This window comes from Hyaena hyaena, unplaced genomic scaffold (genome assembly GCF_003009895.1).
Source record: "Hyaena hyaena isolate Hyena2069 unplaced genomic scaffold, ASM300989v1 scaffold_43, whole genome shotgun sequence".
NCBI lineage: Eukaryota > Metazoa > Chordata > Mammalia > Carnivora > Hyaenidae > Hyaena > Hyaena hyaena.
Genome location: NW_024080675.1, coordinates 1,685,348 through 1,707,869, shown reverse-complemented (window position 1 = coordinate 1,707,869; position 22,522 = coordinate 1,685,348). Strand labels below are relative to the sequence as shown.

The window sequence follows — 22,522 nt, the reverse complement described above, 5'->3', positions numbered from 1 at the left end:
CCTAATTCACCAGAAAACAGAGACTGAAACAAAGGCTTAAGCATACATTCTTTATTAAGGAGTGCGAACCAGGAAGCAGGATCAAAGGATGTGGGGGAACAGGGAAGACGAAAACCACTGCAAAGATGCATTATCAAGTTGGACAATACCGTGGGCGATTTACTGTAGGATCCACTGGGACTGCCAAGGAGTTGCCTGAGATATATCTCCAGGCTGTTAATTAGAGATAAAATGGGGTAGTATTTATCAGTTGGATCCCATCCCCCATTGCTCAAGGGTCCTCCCTGCCCAAAGCCATTAGCCCCAGTACTCTTGAGTTGCAGAAGCATGAGAACCACAGTCAGTTTCTATACTGTTCTTCACTATGTAGTCATCAGACAAACCCCAGGTGGAGAGTGAGAGGCAAGCTCCATGGGCCTGATGTGAAATATTGCCAGGTTGAACCTAGAGGAAGCTGAAAGAGGATGCAGAGAATTGGTTGCCACAGCAGTAATTGGAATAAAAGATAAGTGAGGTCCAGATACTCTGAAATGGTTCACTCTAAAATGGTTCACTCTGTGTCAGATACAAGAGGTATCTGATACAGGCACAAATCTGAAAGCTGCACAGTCAGTGCAGGTGACTCTAGTTATGGGACACCCTTTTTGAAAAACCTAAGTTGTTCAACATCTTAGTTTGGGCTTCTTAAAAAGCATACTCTTGGGGCGCCTGGGTGGCTTAGTCGGTTAAGCGTCCAACTTTCGCTTAGGTCATGATCTCGCAGTTCGTGGGTTCGAGCCCCATGTCGGGCTCTGTGCTGACTGCCAGCTCAGAGCCTGGAGCCTATTTCAGAGTCTGTATCTCCCTCTCTCTCTGACCCTCCCCTGCTCACACTATCTCTCTCTGTCCTAGAAATAAATAAAAATATTTAAAAAAAAAAAAGCATACTCTTGAGTGCAAGGCTTTAGGTGTAGAAAATGTATTGTGAGGTGTTTCTAAGAAGCACAGAAGATGACATGGGAAAAGTGAGACAGAAAAGGAAGAAAAGCCACAAATGTGCTTTATTGAGTGGGGTTAACAAGTGGGTTAGCAATGAGTGGTTTTCCATTGTTAATGAGTAGGCAGCTAGGACTCAATCCCACAGAGAATTCTCTGAGAAACCATGTGCGACAGCACAGAATTATCCCCATGGTGGTGAGATGGCTGGAGCATTTATTCACCCACCCCAGCCCATATTGGTTGAAGATCGCCCCCATAGATGTAACTCCACCCCCACACTTGTGTGTTGCACACCTGCCTGTAACAGAACAAGCTCCCATGGGACTGAAGACAGCCTTCAAGCAAAGGAAAGAGACAGGGGGGCTTGAGGTAAGAAACTGTATGTGGAAACCACCCTCACAGTGAATTTAAGAAGACCAAGGGGATATGAGGCAGGATATTGACAGTGTTTGCTACAGAGAGTTTTCCTTTGGATTCAGGGAAAAGCCCATTCAGTGTAGAGTTTTGGCCTTTTCTCCCCCATACTGCGAATCCACTTTTAAAATTTGCCCAACACCTTAGTAAAGAGATTCATGGGTATCTGCAGTCTAACTGGTGATCCTGGATAAACTGGAGTGGTATTCTACCCCAGTCCCATGTCTTCCCTGAAGGATACCCTCTCCCAAATTTCCTCTCAGTGACCAGCAGTACAGAAAACAGTGACACATAGCTGACTAGGAGCCTAGAAAAGAAACTGAGTGGGTAGCTTAAGGGAAATGTGAGGCAGAACTTCCCCCCATGATCTCTACACTGACCTCTGTAAGGGAAGATAGAGGTAGAGGCTTGGACTACAGTTTGGTGGCTGAGTGTTAATGGCTTATGGTGGGGGGAGAGGGTTGACGTCAGAAAAAAACAGGTCATCTATTAAAGTAAAGAGAAGTGAGTAGTAGGGTTGGAGAAATGAAAATAATGGAGAATACTTGAAATAGCCCTTGCTGAGAATGAGAAAAGGAGCAGACTTTAAAAAACAGGATTGTTGGGAGGTATGGCAAGTTATATTGGGCCAGTCAGTCACCAGGATGGCATTTTGCCCAGTGGCTTGATTCTCTTGAGCCAGGCTCAGACCCAGGTACAGATTTATAAAAGTGGGTGTCACCTCAGTGTTTTCTCTCACTGGGTTACACCACTCAATATAATCTGCCCAACTGGTTATAGATTTTTGCATCTAGTTCTCCACCTATAAAATGAAAAAGCATGAGGCATGTTACTAGTCAAAGAGAGCTTCTAAGCTCCAGGATTATGTTTTTGACAAGTCTCTCTCTCTCTCTCTCTCTCTCTCTTTGTGTGTGTGTGTGTCTGTCTGTCTGTCTCTGTCTCTGTGTGTGTGTGTGTGTCTGTCTCTGTCTCTGTCTCTCTCATATGGCTATGAACCCCTTAAAGCAATTGACTATGCATTACTCATCTATGTGTTCCAAATATCTCAAAATTGTGATGGGTAAATGTTGGTGAAATAATGATGGAATGAATTTTAAAGACTCTGGGTTCATCAACTAGTGTCTATAACTTCTTTGTTCCTTTAAACTAAGAAACTGTGAAAAAAATAGAAAAAATTAATAACTAGGGAAGCTTTTTCTGGTTTATTAATGAAATCAGAAGCAAAAAGGGACATCTGGGTGGCTAAGTCAGTTGAGCATCCAACTTTGGCTCAGGTCATGATCTCACTGTTTGTGAGTTCAAGCCCTGCATCAGGCTCTGTGCTGACAGCTCAGAGCCTGGAGCCTGCTTCAGATTCTGCGTCTCCCTTTCCCTCTGCCCCTCCCCTGCTCACTCTGTCTCTCTCTCTCAAGAATAAATAAATATTTTAAAAAATAGGAAGAAAAAGAAAAAGACCAAGTTGGTCTGAAAACCCAACAACTTAAGACCTTTCTTAAAACACAGCTTTCACTTTATAAGAAAAATAGTTAAAGATGTAAAACATTTGGTTGGTAAAAACAATGTATACATAAATATATTCCATTCTATTTCAGAGGGATTTTAAATAGCTTTGTGTGTGTTTGTAGAAAAAAATATGCAATTACATAAAATAAATTTTGTGTAAAATAGTATTATTCACAGTGAGGTATTAAACCCCAAAGAGTATTAAGTGGTGGATTGGGAGTTCACAAGATAAATATGACATATCTTCCAGAAACAAGAGTGGTACAGTGATTTTCCTTCCTGAGGGAGGGTGGGGAAGAAGTAACCTGAGGTAGATTGGGGATGATTACTATTCTAAGAAAGGACAGCATTAAGAGGCTGTGATGGTTAATTTTATGTATCAATTTGACTGGTCCATAGGGTGCCCAGATATTTGGTCAAATATCTTGAGTGTTCCTTTAAAGGTGTTTCTGGGTGAGATTAACATTTAAATCCTTGCTGAATTAAGCAGGTTGCTCTTTCTAATGTGGGTGGGCCTTGTCACTTGAAAACATAATAAAACGAAAAGGCTGACCCTCCCCTGAGTAAGAGAAGCGTGTGTCAGCTAACCACCAACCAATCCAGACACATGAGCAAGCCCTGCCAAGAATTAGCCATGACACCCAGCTGAGTTCAGCATAGATCAGCTGACCCTAACCAACATACACCATTGAGCGAAAATAAATGCTTAGTGTTGTATGCCCCTGAGATCTTCTGGTTGTTATTATGCAGAAACAGCTGACTGACACACATTTATCTCTGTGTCTATTGGGTCAACATTATAATTTGTATTGCACTGGCTTACAAAAGGTTTGAAAAGCCACTGGTAGTAAAGCACCATGTTTCTCCTTCATTCCTTGCTATTTAGTAAGGCTTAAAGGAAGTTCCTATCTAGAAGTGGCTTCTTGCAGTAACACAGAATAAAGGTAAACACAGAGAAAATAGAGCTGAGAGATGAGGAACGAGATGTGTACGTGAGTGTATGCATGCATGCGTGTGTGTGTGTGTGTGTGTGTGTGTGTGTGTGAGAGAGAGAGAGAGAGAGAGAGAGAGAGAGAATTAATAGCAATAAGGGTCCTATACCCACTGCAAGCCCCAAGAGCCACAAATTTGGCCCATGCTAAATAGAATCACATTGTTCTGCTAACCAAAAGTAATGAAATCAGATCAAGATGTAGAAGGAAAGGGGTACTAAACATAGCACAGTTGGTAAGTTACTTTTAACAAATCCTGTATATATCCAGTAAATTGAGTTTCTTCAGGGAGACTGTTTCTTTGTATTTTTATCTCTAGGGATATCTTATTCTAAGTAAAGGACCATTGTATAGATTTGGGGTGCCATTTCCTGGTCTCTTTCTGGAGAAGCTCTTTGATTTTATTTCTAATTTATACGTTTAATAATAATTAACATCTGAATATTTATTATGTACTAGTTACTGGTTGTGTGAGTGTGTGTGTGTGACTAATGTCTAGGTGCCAAATTTATAGATCATTCTATACATTATATTTAGATTATTATCTCCAGTCTACCAGAATATTATTAGGAGCCTCCTAATCTCATGAGCAGCATTTTTCTAAAACATTTTCAAGTCACTTTTTAGGGTTATTTCCACAAATGAACTTAATGTTAGTTTCCATTTCAGAGGCTGACCTATCTAATCTTATCCCCAAATCTTAATTTTTTGTTAATGCTTGTATTATTTTTAAGAGAGAGAGAGAGACAGACAGAGCAAGAGCTGGGGAGGGCAGAGAGAGCAAGAGCGAGAGCGAGAGCGAGAGCGAGAGAGCGAGAGAGAGAGAGAGAGAGAGAGAGAGAGAGAGAGAATTTGAAGCAGGCTCTAGGCTCTGAGCTGTCAGCACAGAGCCCAAAGCAGGGCCCAAACTCAAGAACTGTGAGAACATGACCTGAGCTTAAGTCAGATGCTTAACCGACTGAGTCACCCAGGTGCCCCTAATCTTAGCCCCAAATCTTCATATTACCTCAGAATTTGGATCCTAGACTGATTTTAATGAATATGTTATTTAAATGCCTTTTCCAATTAAAAAAATTTTTGATTTGTGAATTCTATTTTTTGTAATTTGTAAAACTTAGGGAAAGAAGTGTGTTATGAAAGGATACTAGGGATTAGGGGCAGAGTTAAGATGTAAACTTTAAACCTGTCACTGTCTAGTCTTTTCCTTTTTTAAAAAATTTAGCCAAATAAATCTTTACAAAATCATATCTGTATGATCTAGAAATTTAGCAAAACTGCTTACATCACCATCCCACTTTTAAAAGTCAGGATATGTGTTCAAATATAATTCTCCCAGACACATAAATGCCTATATTATTTTAAAAGGCAGGGAGATTTCATAGTCTCCTTTCATAAACGATTCCAGAATTAAAAAACAAAATCTTCAGGAAAATGTCCTTTACTTTTAACTGCGAAATTAATTCACTAAACAAATACTGAGAATCTACTATGCACAGGGACTGTACCCAAAGCTGAGAATATAACTTAAGACATTATTTCTAGTCTTAAAGAGAAATTCTTTTTATCATGGGTGCAAATGCCCATAGCTAAGTCATACGCTAAGTAGGAAAGTTAGATTTCAAAAAGTTCTCAAAAGGTTCAGATAAGGTAAAACAAACCAGTGAAATTAAATGACAATATATTTATATTCATTTACTCAGGAGGGGAGGGAGGGAAAAGGAAAATAAAAACCTACTGGAGTCTTAAGAGGAGACAAGCTAAACAATAACAAATGTAAAAGGAACAGAGAATAGAAATGACTCCAGATTTAGTAACCATGTGCAGTTGTTGCCAAGAAAGCTTATTTCAGGACGGATTAACTTTAATATGTTTGTTTGTTTGTTTGTTTTTGAGAGAGCTCATGCCTGCAGGTGGGGGAGGGGCAGAGAGTCTCAAGCAGGCTCCACTTCCAGCACAGAGCCAACCTGGAGCTTGATCTCACAACCATGAAATCTTGACGTGAGCAGAGATAAAAAGTAAGTCAGATGCTTCACTGACTGAGCCACCCAGCATCCCCAAGATGGATTAATCTTAAAAAGGCACAAAGAAAAGGGGCCATAGTATTTCCAACGGATTTTGTACCAATTCGATCTCACATAGGTGTGGGTGTGGGTGGGGGGCTTATTTTAAGTGCAAACCAGACAGCACTTTAATAATAAAAAAGATGTTGGATCTGAAAACAGTATCATCAAAGATTTGTCAACAAGGATAATGCTGCTTAGTCTGAAAAAGAAGCTGGAGTGGGACATGATTGTTCTTTTCAAATATTTAAGGGACCAGTATGACAGAGTTTGCTAGTTGCCTTTCAGTACCCATTTCCTCCTTCATCCTCAGCAATAGAACCTTGATTTTTAGTGGAGCACTTTGACATTTCCCAGGCTCCTTTGAAGTTGGTGGGCCATGTGACTAAATTCTGAACATCGACAGATCAGCATAAATTGTATGCAGTACCTCTAGAAAATCTCCTTAAAGAGAAGGGGTAAGTCCTTCTGCCTTTCTTCCTCCATCCTGGAGTCAAATAGCCATCTTGGATCACAAGGGCAAAAGTGATACTCTAGGAACGGTGGAGGAATGAGATAAAAGGAGCCTGGATCGCTGACACCTTCATTGAAGCTGTCATTTCAGCCCAGGACTGCCTACTTCTGGATATCTTTTACATGAAAAGTAAATTTCATTTTGTTTAAGAGAGTTATTTGGGGTTTCTCTTAGATGTAGTTAAACTTAGGGTAAAAAAAAAAGAAGAAAAGAGAAATAAGAGATTTTCTAAGACTTAAACATCTTAAAAAATGAAATGATCTACTTTGTGTTGCAGTTTCCTGTCTCTGTTTAAATGGAGCTTGTGGGAGCCGCTTCAGAAATGGTAACTATTCCACAAGGTGAAGAAAAAAAAGAGCATTGCCAGACCTCTAAATGTCCTGTCACCTCTTTAAGATTATATGGTCCCACCCCCATCACACCTTGGGAATCTGTGGATCTCAAACAAACAAAACAAACAAACAAAAAAAATAAAGCTCCTCCCTGTGGTAAATATGTAAATATGTTTGGGCTCTCCCCACCATCGGGCCCAATGTTGCACAGTATCATATGACTCCGTTTTGGAGTTAAATTTATTCTGAGACAGGCACTTCTAAAGTAATAGTGAAGGAGAACCAAAAAGCAAATCACTAAACTTTTCAGCAAAGTTGGTATCATAAAGAAAACCATTATGATCCTGGATAATATGAATAAAATAGGACATCTGTTGAGGTCCTTTCTGTGTGCCTAGGATAGTTGGTGAATTAAGGTGTAGTCCCCAATTACTGCCCTGCTTAATTTTTTTTTCTTTTTTTTTTTTTAATTTTTATTTATTTCTAGGAGAGAGAGAGAGACAGCGTGAGCAGGGGAAGGTCAGAGAGAGAGGGAGACACAGACTCTGAAATAGGCTCCAGGCTCTGAGCTGGCAGTCAGCACAGAGCCCAACGCGGGGCTCGAACCCATGAACTGTGAGATCATGACCTAAGTGAAAGTCGGACGCTTAACCGACTAAGCCACCCAGGCGCCCCTTAATTTTTTTTTCTTTTGTAAGATGAAGATAACACCTCCATCCTCTTTGCATCTTTCCTTTTCTATTCTATTTTTCAACTTCTATTAGGTGGAACTTTACTTTTACATTATTTAAAAAATTATGCTTATCTGTGTTTTGTCTTTTAATTCCTTAAACATTTATTTCCTCAGAACAGTAATGCATATACATAGCAAAAGAGACCAACTGTGAATGGAATATACAAACAATAAAATCCCCCTTTGTTCTCAGACTGTGACACCCCTTCCCCAGCAGGAAAGTTCTTTTATATACACTTTCAGAAATATTCTCAGCATGTAGAGGCAGATATATTTGTATATGTATATATGTTAGAAAGGAGATATATACTGTTATAGTCTGGATGTTGGTTTTGTTCAATTCAGCAAACACTTATTAAGCATCTACTATGTACAGAGACCTAGATAACCTTTCTTTTCTCCTTTCCTTAGCATAAAGTTCTAGCTGTATATATCCATCTGATAATAGAGAAGAAATAGCATTTGGTACTTCAACTTAAAAAAAAATTTTTTTTAATGTTTATTCATTTTTGAGAGACAGAGAGAGACAGAGTGCGAGTAGGGGAGGGGCAGAGAGAGAGGGAGACACAGAATCCCAAGCAGGCTCCAGGCACTGAGCTGTCAGCACAGAGCCCAATGCAAGACTTGAACCATGAGATCATGATCTGAAATGAAGTTGGACGCTCAACTGACGGAGCCAGCCAGGCACTCCTGGTACTTCACCTTTTGAAATATTACATATATGCATACTCTTGCCTATGACTCTATAGTTACTTTGCTTTAAGACACTAAGTGTAGTTCCATTTTTTTCCTTTTCCCTTCCATACGAGTATTTTTCTGGAGTAGATTCATATTACTTGTTCCCATTTTCTTAAAGGACCTCTTTACTTCTCAATCCACTGCAGTTTGGTTCTTCTGCTCATGATCCCGGTATAACTGCTCTACAAAATCATTCATGTTCTCTTACTTGCTGAAGCATTGTACACATTGTTGCCTTATCTTCTCTGTTGTCCTGGTTATGTTTCTCTTTAGATCTCTCTATATCTTTGTTTTCAGGAAGTTACACTCTCCTAGTTCTCTTATTTCCTCATTTATGCTCAGTCTCTTTTATGGATTTATTTTCCTCTTTATGGCCCTTCAACATTGGTGTTCATCTGCTTTTCATTCATAGCTCATTATACTTCTCATTTTACATCCTCCCCTTGTGAGACCTGGTTAGGTCTCATGATCTTAGTTAGCTACAATTGATTGGTAACAAAACTCTCTGCACTCCTGATCTTAGTTATATATCCAACTGCATGCTGGATATCTCCCCACTGAAAACCCAAAATATCTAGAAATGAATTCATTCTCCTTTTCCCTCAAACTGATAAGCCTTCATATCCACCAACTCTGTTGTTGACACAATCCACCCAGACACTCAAGCCAAAATCCTGGCATCAGCGTAGACTCCTCCATTCGCTTTTCATTTCCACATTCAACCAATCCCCAAATTTTGCTAATTTTACCTCCCAAATATTTGCATCTGTCCCCACTTCTATTCATGCTACTACTGCCATAATTTAAAACCTCATAATTTCCTAATTCAATAGGCTTCTAATTGACTTCTTTGCCACATTCAATTTCCATCTAAAATACGAATTGAATAGATCACTCTCTTGTTTAGATCCCTCTGATCCTTTTCCGTTATCTATAAATTGCTTAACCCTTTGAATATTATCAATAGCTTTATGTGGTTCAGTCTTCGCCTAACTCTCTAGGCCCATTCTGAGTTCACTCCATCACTCCAAAATTATTTGTAGCTTCCTGACCTAATTCAAGTTCCTTTACATTTCCTATACTAAGATTTTTTTAAAAAGCAATCTCCACACCCAAATGTGGGGCTAAAACTCACAACCCTGATATTCAGTTGCATGCTCTACTAACTGAGCCAGCTAGGCAAGCCCCATACTATTTTTTGGAATCCTCAATATTTTCATGTATTTTGTGTCCTGTTTAAGAAATAATTTGACTACCCAAAGTTATGAAGACAATAACCCATGGTATTTTCTAAAAAGCACTATTGTTTTGCCTTTTTTTTTTTTTTTTTGTTTTGCCTTTTATTTTTAGGTCCACAAGCCATTTAGAGTTTTGTTTTGGTTTCTATTTTAGTCTGAGTAGACATCAAGGTTTTTTGTTTTCCACATATTCGGTTAACCTAGGAGCATTTATTAAAGCATCCATTGTTTTCTCCACATTAGTACAGTGTCACCTTTCCATAAATAAAATGGTCAAGAGTTCTATTTAGTTCCATCGATCTACCCTCTAACACCTGGAAGTATAAATCTTTCAACTTTGTTCTTCCTCCAGATTGTCTTGCCTGTTCTCGATCTGCTGAATTTTCATATAAGTTTCAACTTGTCATTTGACATACACACAATCTGCTGGGATTCTAATACGGATTAGACTAAATCTATTGGTCAATTGGGGTGACTGACATTTTTACAATATTGAGTCTGGCAATCCATGAGCATACTGTCTCTAACCAGTTACTTGGGTCTCCTCTAATTTCTCTCAATACTATAATTTTCAGTGCAGTAAAACTTTGGATTGAGAATAACTTGTTCTATAAGTGTTCCCCAAGACAAGCAAACATTTACAATAAATTTTAACTTGATAAACAAGTGAAGTCTTGCAATACGGGTAGTACGGACACCGAATGTCACATGTTCATAACTGAGACAATGTTCTTCTCTCTCTCTCTCTGACTGTGGATGATCATCTCCCATGCTTGGATGCTCGGTCTCAGACCATGGTGTTTGGCAGAAACCAGGGATTTTTCAGAATGTTGTCACAACTGGCACTAGTGTATTTTTGTCACTTCAAAGCCCCTATGGACAGTGCTTTGCTTTTCTATACAAGAGTAAGCTTAGGAATGCTTTTTTCTAGGTCAGGCTGTCTGTAGATAGCCCTTTCCTCTGCTGCCTTATTGCCAGTTATATTAAATACAGTATATGACAAGAGTTTATTAATGCTGTACCATAGTCAACATCTGCGCAACTGTATACAATGCTCCTCTCCCCCGCAGAAAAAGGTTCAAAAGAAAGGCAGCAAGAAGATGATTACAGTGTAAGTTCAGAAGGAAATCATCAAGAAGTATGAATGAGGTATGTAAATGACTGAAACCGTAAGATTTTATAAGAAGTCTATGTCTGCATCTCATCTGCAGAGGAGAAAAAGGCAGAGGAATCCCACTTCAAATGAGATTAGGGAGATGTGTCAAATGTGGGAAATAGTGCAAAATTTTGTAGAAAAGCATCACCCAAATAAGGCTGTAGCAGTGATGAATCTGTTTTAACGACAATGCAATGTCACATTTCAACAAAATCCTCCAAAGGAGTCCAAAGCAAGTGTCATTGGATAGGTTCCTTGTTTTAGTTGCACAAAAAGAAGATTCCATTGAGCCAAGAGATAGCAGCGATTCTGTTAGTGAAAGTCATCCTACATAGTAACCTTCCTCTCTCATCTCCCTCGCACAGGCCACAAAGGTTTTCAAAGGCAAGTGCAGGTTAATTTTTATTTTAATTTTAATTGTTTATTTTTCTTTACATTTTATATTTTCTTTATTTTGTATTATATTACGGCATTATAATCATTTTAATATGAATATTTTTGGGTTGTGGAATGAATCATCTGAGTTTCCACTATTTCTTATAGTGAACTTTGCTTTGATATACAAGTGCTTTGGATTACAAGCATGTTCCTGGAATGAATTATGCTCACAAACCAAGGTTTTACTGTATGTAATTCTTATATACCTTTCATTAAGATTTATTCCTTGGTGCCATGGTGCCCCTAAAATATCAGGTACTAATCCGTGGAACTGTAAATGTTACCTTATTTGGAAGAAGGGTCATTGCAGGTGTGATTAAGTTAAGGCTCTTGAGACAAGGAGTTAATCCTGGATTATCCAGATAGATCCTAATGCTATCAGTGTCTTTACATAATAGAGGAAGAGAAAAATTCATGACACACACAGAAGGCAATGTGAAGATAGAGGGAGAGATTGGAATGACGTGGCTTCAAACCAAGGAATGCCAGCAGATACCAGAAACTAGAAAAGGCAGGGAACAGAGTCTCCCTAAAGCCTCTGTAGGGAGTATAGCCTTGCTGACACTTAATTTCAGACTTCTGTTCTCCAGAAATATGACAGGAGTTTGTTTTAAGCCACCGAGTTTGTGGTAATTTGTTACAACTGTCATAGGAAGCTAATATGCTAGGTATTTGATATCTTTGATGCATTTGTATGTTAACCACTTTTTTAAGAATTCATTTTCTAATTGCTTAGTGCTATTATTTAAAAATATAATTGATTTACGGTGTGCCTGGGTGCCTCAGTCAGTTAAGCATCTGACTTCGGCTCAGGTCATGATCTCACGGTTTGTGAGTTCAAGCCCTGTGTTGGGCTCTGTGCCAACAGCTCAGAGCTAGAAGCCTGTTTTAGATTCTGTGTGTCTCTCCCTCTCTGCCCTTCCCCTACTCACACTGTCTCTCTGTCAAAAATAAATTTTAAAAAACATTTAAAAATATATAATTGACTTATACACTCTATCCAGCAATTCGCTAAATTCATTATTAATACTAAAGGTTCATAGATTATAACTTTATATAGACTATCATGATTTCACCAAGTAACAGATTTATGTATTTCTTTCCTACCTTTATACATTTTTTCCTTGCCTTTTTGCAACTGCTGGGATGTCCAGTACAATAGTCAAGTATTGCCTCTTATAGCTTTTGTTTTTTTAATGTTTATTTGTTTTTGAGAGAGAGAGAGAAAAAAAAAAAAAAGAGTGCGATCAGGTCGGGGCAGAGAGAGAGAATCTCAAGTGAGCTCTGAGCTGTCAGCGCAGAGCCCAACCCAGGGCTTGGTCTCAGGAACTGTGAGATCATGACCTATGTCAAAATCAACCAACTGAACCACCCAGCCGCCCCTCCTCTTACATTTTTTGGTTTTGGAACTATAAGAATGTATCATCTACTCCAAATTTAAACTACAATGAAAATACCAACAAAAAAAAATTAATAAAAAAGCAGACAAACAAAATAACAAACGTTATTCTAGTTAATGAATCCAGAGGCCTTTTCTTAAACTCTTCTCATGATTCTGCATCATTGAGCCTTATTTATTAATGATTTCTTAAAGCTTTCTTCTTCCTTGACCAGATTCTTTCCCTCTAACCTCTTATAGATATCCCCAAGATTTTCTTCTTAGGTGTTTCCTTTTTTTAATACTGTTCTTGTTAACCGTTGGGAAATCATTTTAAGACTTATTCTTCTTCTTCAGAACCAGGTCAGCTTCAGGTGCTTTCTTTTTCTTCAGGGGCAAAACAGAAAGAAAAGCCCCCATCCCTGAAGTTCTTTTCCCAAAGGTGGAATGCCCTTGTTTTGCCCTCTTTGCTTTACTCAAATAAAGTTTGGAATCTTCTTTAAGGGTTTTACTAACAATTAGAAATAAGTTACCAAAGTCCCCAAATCTTCACCAGGTTTTAATCCTTGACTACATGCAGAAATTCCTTTGTGTACCAAAGAGGCAGGAGGTGTTGCAAAATTGGGGATTTAGAAAACATGCTGGCCAAAAGGACTCAGAGCAACAGTTTTCTTTTGTGAATGTAGTTCAGGGTCTGCCCTTCACATTGCAGGACCAGAGATGCTGAATCATATTCATTAGAAGCTTGTGTATAAAAAGACCAGTGTATTAATTTACAGTGAAAAAAGTAATTGTCATAGGAAATGGCTATTCATTTCATTTGGCTGAGATTTCTCTCATTGTAGAAAAACTATGTGGGGCTTAAAATAACATTCAGAACTGTATTTATTAAGAAAAGTAAAAGAATAATAGGTTTAGTTGTATGACTTAATGGAATCACATCAAACTTTGATAGATCAAACTGCCTCCACTACCAGAACAAGATAGGTTTTGTACCTGCTGAGGAGACTTTCCCTTTAGACAGGGATCTTGCCAAATTATTTACTTTCCAGGCTTTTTTTTTTTTGGCTCAATTCCTGATTGAGGCATTCCTGCTTTAGGTATGTTACTGCTTTCGGTGAAGTCTTGCTCTGGCCGGAGAGGCTTATTTCTGGTTTGATCCACTCTGCATTGACCTATAACAGAATTCATACAGCACAATCTTTAAGGGTTTGGACAAGACCCTACCTACCTGTGGATCCCAAATACTGCTTTGCATACGTTTGCATGCTAGCTGTTAACAGGAAGTCCTCAATTCTTACTGCTGAGCAAAAACAGTTAAGTAAATAATAAAAGCAAATCATAAATAGCTCCCAATGCCAGGCAGCCTGGCACATAGCAGACATCCTCAAATCTAGTGAACGAAATATGCAGTTCCCTTTTCCTTTTGGCTAATGCAATTCAGAAAAGCATTACAGAGCACATCGCCTGCCAGGCTCAAAACCTGCCAGAATGCAGTTCTTGCCTCACCTCACTGGGGGACTCCGCCCTCCCTACAGCTCTGCCCCAAGCCCTGACCACGGGTCAGCACGGACTGAGTAAGCACCAACTGGTAAGGCCTCGGTCCTAATTTTATTTCACCACTGACAGCACCCACTTCTAACTAAAAAAAGAGGGCGAAAAATGGATAAAAATAAATGAAAAGGTGAGAAGAGAAAACTGGGGAAAGGTTTTAAAAAAAAAACAAACAAACACCTTTTAGCAAAATACAGCTGCTCTCGGCACCCTCAGTCTCTCTAGGGAGTCAGGCTCCAGTTCTGGGATTCAGAAACAAAAACTGCAGCGTCCATATAACCATGACCGCGACTGCGACTCTGGCCCGCTGGGCCTGGAACCCGCAGGGCGCCCAGCTACACAGTCCGGCTCCAGGACGCGCAAGGGAGCGACACCAGCTCGACCGCGGCAAAGCCGCGAAACCGAGCAGCCCAACCGCCGCAGTATCTCAAGGGGCTCCGGCTCCCGCCGAGACCGGCAGGATCGTCGGAACCCGCAACCCCCTCGGAGAAAGGGGGGCCGCTCTTCTGACTCGGGAGCCTCGGGTCGAGCGGGTTCTTTCTCAAGCTGGACGCGTTCCTTCCGCCCTAAGAGGGCAAAGAGTCCCACGCCTTCGCGTTCGCCTCCGCCCGCGCGCCAGAGCGCCCCCTAGGAAGGAAGCCCGAGAGGCGGCCGCGCCTCTGCGGCGATTTTATTAGCGCACGGTTGGGGTTGCCCGGGCTGTCGGCGAGCGGGGCTTCCCCGCCCCTCCCCCTCTTCCCCCCCCGCCCCTCCCCGCCCCTCCTCGCCCCGCAGCCGGAACCTCCCTGCGGGGCGGAGTGATACCGGCGGCGGCGTAGAGCGCGGCGCGGCCGACAGGGGCGCCCGGGACTGCGCGGGGCGGGAGGAGGGAGGAGGGGAGAGAGGCGGGGCCGGGGCGGGTTGTTGTGAGGCGACTGCGCTACTGCCGGACCGGGGCGGTTATGGCGGCTCCATATTAACACCCTCCTCCTCCTCCGCCGCCGCCGCCGCCGCCGTCTCCTCCTCCTCCTCCTCCTCCTCCTCCACCTCCTCCTCCTCCTCTCCCTCCCGCCCTCACTCGTAAGCCATCTCCCCCTTCACCCTGACGCCTACCGCTTCCCCTCACCTTTCCCCCTCCCCTCTTCTACCATGCCCGGCATGATGGAGAAAGGGCCCGAGTTACTGGGGAAGAACCGATCGGCCAACGGCAGCGCCAAGAGCCCGGCGGGCGGCGGCGGCGCCTCGTCCACCAACGGCGGGCTGCACTACTCGGAGCCCGAGAGCGGCTGCAGCAGCGACGACGAGCACGGTGGTAGCCTCGAACTCCTCCCCGCCAGCCCGCCTGCCCCTCTCCCTCCTCCCCTCCCCCAGCCCCCTCCCCTCGCCGCGCTCCCGCCCTCCCTCCCCTCGGAGCCCGGGCGCTGCGGTAGCCTCGAACTCCCGGTGCAGTGCAGCAGCACCCCCTGCGACCCCCGTCCCTCCGCCCTCGACCAATCCTCCGCCCTCGGCCCCCCCCCGCTCCCCGCCCCCATCCGCTGCCATCTCCCGGAGTGCCCGGAGTTAATACCTTCCCATCCACCCGCCGCTTCTTTCCTCCCTCCAGCAATTTTTATATTTTATTAAGTGTCTCTTCCTTTTTCTTTTTTTCTTTTCTTTTCTTTCTTTTCTTTTTCTTTTTTTTCCTCTTTTTTTTTTTCTTTTTCTTTTTGGCATTGCTTTGCAGATGTTGGGATGAGAGTCGGAGCTGAATACCAAGCTCGGATCCCTGAATTTGATCCAGGTAGATATATTTGCTTTAAGCAAAATCCTGTCTCCCCTTTCCTGGGAATGGCTTTGGGTGGAAGAGGTAGAAGGGCGGGCGAGGTAGGGGTCTGGGTGTGCGGTTGGGAGGGGATGCGGGGTTGGGATGGGCAGGCATCTGGCGGGGAGGCTGTCAGGCTTCGCAGGGCTGTGACACAGGGCGTGTGGGCAGATGTGTGTATTGCAAGGTTAACATGGTTCCTTTGGAGGCCACTTGCCCGCTGGTGGCATCGCCTTTCTGCCCCCATGAGCCTGGGGCGAGGTCGGGGAGAGCAGAGGGAGGCGGCCCTCGGCGGATTCGGGGGTCCGGGGCTGGGAAAGGAGCGGCTGCTGGGCCGAGGGCTGGAAGAGAGGGTGTGCGGGCTGCGTGTGGAAGAACCATGCTAATGTCAATTGCCACACCGCCGGCCCCGGGGAGTGGAGGGCCGCGCTCCGCAAGGGCGGCCAATGCCGGGGCTTGCTGTCATCAGCCGAAGCCGAGGGCGAGCCCTGCCCGACCCGCGCGCACACGGGATTTTCTTTTTTCTTTCTTTTTGGCTAGGTGGTGTAGCTTTAGTCGAGACAGCTCTGCGGAGTGTAGGAGTCGCGGAGAGAAAGGGATGGGGGAAGGGGGTGGGGAGAAGCCAGAGGCACACCTCGCCCTCGAGCCGGCCCTAGGAAGTCAGACCACAGGACAGTGGCTGCAGCTGCCAAGGAGACATTTTCTCCCGAGCAGCCAGGTTCCAGCGTCCTCTGCCAACCCAGCTTGCGGGCTCCCTGTCTACTTTTCTCCAAACAGGCTCTCTGGCGGTCACGGGATTTCAGTCTGGACGGGGATTGGGCGAGAGTTCCGCATATGGAGGCGCCCTTGCTGGAGCCTCCCGGAGTGGAGCGTGTTTCCTTCTCCCCACCCCAGACCCTCTTCAGTTCAGGCTTTGGACAGACTTTGAAGGAGCTCTCTCGTTTTTGTTGTTTTTGTTTTTGTTTTCTGTTTTTGTTTTTGCTTCCCTTCCTTTCCCCCTTACAGTTGGTCAGTTTTCTGCCCATTGCCCGCTTATAATATTGTGTGAGACTCTCGAGTTCTGTATTAGATATTAATTAATAGAACTTCGTTTATTTTGAGGAAGGGGCATGTAGCTTGTTTGCTTCATTATAGGGTATAGATGGGTAATATCGTCCTTCCCCTGCCCATTAGGGCAATGTGAACTATTTACCAACCATTTAAAGAATTTTTAGGTAGCATCTCCTCCTGTCCCAGGGGAGAGGATAAATAATGAGGGTTAAAAGGATTGTCAGCGCAGTCAGTTTTTAAGTAGGTAAAACAATGAAACAAGAGTGCTTCCTAGATCTGGGTTGCGTTCTAAATGACATGGCCGTTAATACATTTTATTCAAAAGCTATCAAGTGTGTGCACTGGTGGGCTTCAAATAATTTTAAATGTTTTGTGAAATTAACTTTGTTTATTGATGCAACTAGTAGGTAGATGACACTTTCACATTACTATGCTGCCTCAGGTATTAACTTGACATTTGGAAAAAGCATGCTTTAGCTGAAGATAGACTAATTTCAGTTCCCAGCTCTTTAATTTTTGTGCTCTGAGCAAGCCAGTGGCCTTCCCTGATCCTTAGTTTTTTAGCTATACAATGGAAATAAAAAATACTTTATGAACTTCTTGTCAGGAATACATGACTGGGCATAAGGCAGTTACTGAGTAAAGGTTCAATTTCATAATTAGGAAGAACGATTCTGCATACATTTATACCTTTCTGATTTAGGACTTTCATTGGTACTCTGCTTTTTGGGGAAATGATAAGCTTATTTACAAATTAGAATTCAACAGCAATTCAACAGCCAGAACAGTTTCATAAGTTAGTAAACATATTTATCTTTTTGCCACATTAGGTAGGTTTGTATTTCATAGACAGCTGTACACAGGTAGATTATTAGGTGATCTTGTGTTTAAAAACCAGACTTCTTGCTGGAACCAAATTATACATGCCATGACATAGACCACTATAAAGGTTTTTCTTTTGTTTTTTGCTTTTTGTTTTGTTCTTTTTGGTTTTCATTTCATGATAGACTAAACACTAGAACAAATTTCAAAATTTGAAAAATAATTCATTAAAGGTGCAGAATATCTCAGGTAGTTTTACATGGCCGGTATGTGGATTACTTGATCATCATAATTTTTAAAAAATTTGAATGTAAGCAGAATGTGGGGAAAAAAAAATCACTGATTATTGCTATTTTTTAGTCCTATTTTAATTAACTTACTCAGATTATAATTGATACTCTTTATTAGAATAAGGATGTATGTCCTATTGTAAAAACTCATCTGTAAGTTTTCTCCTTAATCATCTGTAAGTTTTCTCCTTAATCACGTGTAGAAGAGTACTAAGCCCAAGGACACAACTAAAACCAGTTATTTAAACCAAAGTGGACTCGTCTATAGCCATCATAAGCAAATTTTGTCAAACACATGAAGATTAACAGTTGGTAGGCACATTTTATAAGGAAGTATTGAACCTCTAATGCCTTTCAACGTAGTACCACTGTCTATTTTATTCTGAGTGTGTACTGTTGTGTGAAGTTTCTACTTCATATCAATTCAATGTAATTCACTGAGAAATTAAAACATTTCATTGGAAAAAGGAAAAGAGATATTTATTAATTAATGAGAGAAATTGAGAAATGGTCAGTTCCTACCACCTTTTCTTTTCTCCAGAACATTATCTTTAGTCTCATTAACCACTAGAGATTTTTGACCTGTAACCACGCAAGTTATTTGGAAGAAAAATTCCTTAGGTACCAAGATTATTATGATCAGAATATAGGAAAATTAGAAGAGGATTTGTGTGTATATGCAGGATATATTTATTGGAGGAGATGGATAGTGATGGTAGAAATCGAACACAGAATGACTTACTAAAATGAGTATTTTAGAAAATATGAGAATTGTAACTTAAATTGTAATTCCTGAATGTAGGAGATTGAGAATAGTGTATGTTAATTAACAGACCATTGCTAAGAATGCCTTTAAAAAGTTAAGTGGATTTGATCATTTTCTTAGGTGTTTTTTTTTCTTTAGATTTTTCACTAGGTCTTCCCAACTTTTATTTAGTGCCTCCTGACTATTCATCAATCAAGGAGGAGCAGTTTCGTGTGGTGATTAGAGCCTCAAATCGTACTGTATGCCTTTTAGCTAATATGGCCAAGTGACCTCGATGAACCATCTGATGTATCCAGACCTTTGTTTTCTCATTTGTGAATGGGAGATAATGTTAACTATATCGTAAGATGAAGTGAAAATTAATGTCTACAAAGTAGCAGTTTTCAGATGTTTTGCTTGTATATCCATAAAAAATTAAAAAAAAAAAAGATTTTCTCACATATTTTTGACATCTATCACTTGTTGCTGTGTTTAAATAGTTGAAAAACATAATCTCCGGTGTATTGAAAATATTAACACTTTGAAATAAAGTTGTTATATCCTTATTTTAAATGTATGAGGTTAAATATAAATACTGCAGTAATATGATAGCACCTATTTTATATAAAGTATGAAGTGGGGCACCTCTGTGGCATAGTCAGTTAATCATCTGATTGATCTCAGCCCAGGTCTAGGTTTCTGTGTCATGAGTTCAAGCCCTGCATTAGGCTGTGTCTTTAGTGAGGAGCCTACTAAAAAAAAAAAAAAAGAAAGGAAAAAAGTATGAATAGGTTCATAGTCTGAAAGTTTACATTTTTCCTTTTTATTTTTGAAATCCTTTCCATGCATTTGCCCCACAGGATTTTTATATTTTTTTGCTTGAAAGTGCTTTATTGATCACCTATCCAATTTCTCTACCACTGTAATGTGTATTCTTGTGAACCTAAGGTTCTAAGTGTTAAGTCTCTTCTGATTTGAATTATTACAATTATTGTGTAATTGAAGTTGTAATTGTAATAGCTATAATGCCTTGAGTAAAGGAGAGCCTTGCAGACACCCTTTGTTTGGCGCTCTAGAGGTTTTAAAATTTTAAGCAATGTACTCTTGGTCAGATGTGGGAGGGGGTTAGAGAGCTGCTTTTTTAAGTGAGAGAAGGCATTTGTGAAGAAGGTCAGAGTAGAATGAACATACAGCTTAGACTGAAGGTGAGTTCTCAAGCAGATTGTGTGGGAAAGGAAACATAGGGAAGTTAAAGGTCTGAAAATTGATTCCTATAAAACTTACTTCTACTCATATACCTCTTGGAAAGTCTTTGTTTATCCCAGTTTGAAGGTGGTGAATTAAATCTATAAATGAAAGCATGGTTCATAAATAGTAGAATTTTAAAAAATATTTGGTGTGTCTTAATATTCTCAGTATTTAAATTCTTTATTTTATTTTAGAGAGAGAATGGGTGAGAGGAGCAAAGGGAGAGAAAGAGAATTTTAAGCAGGCTCCATGCTTAGCACAGAGCCTGATGTGGGGCTCGATCCCACAATCCTGGGGTCTTGACCTGAGCCAAAATCAAGAGTTGGGTGCTCAATCAACTGAGCCACCCAGGTGCCCCAGGCTTTAAGTTCTTTATGTAGAATATTTATCCCAAGATTTCAATCAAAATCCTTATTCTAAATGTCTTCAAAGAAATCTGAGAAGAAATGGAAGATTTTTATTTTTGTACTTATGTTGAAATTTCCTATAGATGTCAAAATCCTAGCTTATCAGAATTATACTTTTGTTTTTTAGTTGTTGGTTTTTCCCAGTTGGTCTCATAAATGTACTTTACCAACTGCAGTTAAGGATATGTAAAACATTTCAAAAGGATTAAACTTTTAAGTGTTTCATGTTTTTAAAAACCGTTTAATAATTTTGTTTTCAGAATTGTCATGCTACTATACAGTTGTTTTTTTTTTTTTGCATGATAGTAGCTTGCTATCTAGGTTTCAATTTGTTTTTTTAATTTATTTAGAAGATAGGATACTTCTAAGACTGGACTATTTTGTGGTGAGTCAAATTTGATGCTCAGTATTATTTCTAAGTACCAGTAAGTTTGGAGATATAATATTAAATATTAGTACACATAAAAACAAAATGAGCATTGAGTTTATGTCCTTATAATATTTTTGTTCAACTTTTATGATGGAAAGGATAAGACTTTATGGGATGCAAAGCATCCTGAGGGTTACTTTGTTTTTAATAATACGAGTTAGTTTCTCCTTTTATAGGAGAGGAGTCAGATCTTAGTTGCTAGGTCATTTCAGCTATCTAATCTCTTTTTCAAGGGGTTGGTGAAAGAAGGCATAAGCTTTTTGTGTTATAGCCCCATGAGGGTGTGTTCATTTATGTTATTATCCGATTGATAGAGTGACAAGAAGCCTTTTCAGAGATAGAAGGGAACTCAAGAAAGAACTGTTTTCAGTAAGCATGTACTGGTAATAAAAATGTCTTAAGTAAAGCTACTGTATGCTAGGTACTTTACAGATATTAATTTGTAAATTTTTTTAGGTTTATTTATTTTTGAGAGAGGGAGAGACAGAGTGCTAGCAGGGGAGGAGGAGGGAGAGAAAAGGAGAGAGAGAGAGACACAGAATCTAAAGCAAGCTCCAGGCTCTGAGCTGTCAGCAAAGAGCCCAACATGGGGCTCAAACCCACAAGCCATGAGAGCATGACCTGAGCCGAAGTCAGACAGTTAACTGACTGAGCCACCCAAGTGCCCCATAATTTGTAAATTTTTTAATAATATTGTGAAGTAGTACTGTCATCATTGTGGGTTTTTTTTTTTTTAATGTTTTATTTATTTTTGAGAGAGAGAGACAGAGTGCATGGGGGGGAGAGGCAGAGAGAGGAGGCACAGATTCCGAAGCAGGCTGCAGGCTCTGAACAGTTAGCACAGAGCCTGACATAGAGCTCGAACTCACAAACTGCAAGATAATGACTAAAGTTAGAACCTTAACCGACTGAGCCACTCAGGTACCCTTCATCATCCATTTTTTAAAGAAGAGTTAAACTGAGGCATAGACAACATAGATAAATTTCCCCAAGATGACAAAGCTAGATAGTGGCAGAGCTTGGATTCAAACTTAGAGTCCGGCTCTATAATGGTTACACTCTTAACCATTATGCTAAAATACCTCATTTCCTATGAACATCAGTCATGTCTTAAGCTGAGTTGACACATACATGATTGAAAATGGCGGAGTCTAGTTCAAGGGTTAGGAAAAGAACATTGTGAAATGCCTAATTAGGCATTCTCTGCTACCAGACATGCTTACTCTCCTTTATTAGCGCCTTCCCCTGCCCCCATATTAGAAGAGCTGTTAGTCCCCACAGTTTGGATGTCAGTTTTTGTCAGATCAGGCCCTTAATTATAGTGCTAAGAATTTTTTTTTGGAAACCTAACTATTATTCTTCATAGGAAAAAATACAAAAAAAAGTTTATATCTGTGTAAGGAGACATTTCATGAAGATATTTTAATTAAGATTTTTTTTAATGCAAGGAAATATGTTTAAATATTAAGCATAATCTGCTCTTAAGACTTGAGATTTAATGGAAACCTTTCTTTGTTTCATTCCTTATTAAGTAGGATTTAAATTGTCTTATTGTCATAATCCATTGTGGAAAAGTATCAGTCCTATGTTAAAGAATTGAAACTTAGAATACTCACTAGAAATAGCAGTAAGGTAACATGTTAGATAGCATGTCTGTTTTCATCAAGTGGCTGCCTCTTTTGCTTTTGTGTTTGTATTTTATATGGTTAGAAATTTAATATA

At 40.5% G+C, this 22,522-nt stretch overlaps 1 protein-coding gene and 1 long non-coding RNA gene across 4 annotated transcripts in view; one reads left to right on the top strand and one right to left on the bottom strand.

Annotated features, from left to right (window-relative positions):
• Window positions 1–12,643: 12,643 nt before the first annotated feature.
• On the bottom strand, window positions 12,644–14,577 carry LOC120230479. The gene is made up of 2 exons (XR_005528035.1): window positions 14,209–14,577; window positions 12,644–13,649 (listed from the first exon to the last, which is right to left on the bottom strand). It is a non-coding gene; the product is annotated as an uncharacterized LOC120230479 (long non-coding RNA).
• Window positions 14,578–14,940: 363 nt separating this feature from the next.
• RCOR3 (REST corepressor 3) overlaps window positions 14,941–22,522 on the top strand; it is a 57,293-nt gene continuing 49,711 nt past the window's right edge. Inside the window, exons 1-2 of one of the 3 annotated variants that reach the window (XM_039230083.1) lie at window positions 14,941–15,316; window positions 15,731–15,787. In XM_039230083.1, coding sequence (XP_039086014.1) covers window positions 15,157–15,316; window positions 15,731–15,787 — 217 coding nt within the window. In that variant the 5' untranslated portion in view covers window positions 14,941–15,156. Of the gene's footprint in view, window positions 15,320–15,730; window positions 15,788–22,522 lie in introns of all 3 variants that reach the window. The other 2 variants (XM_039230082.1, XM_039230081.1) reach the window with 2 other exon arrangements.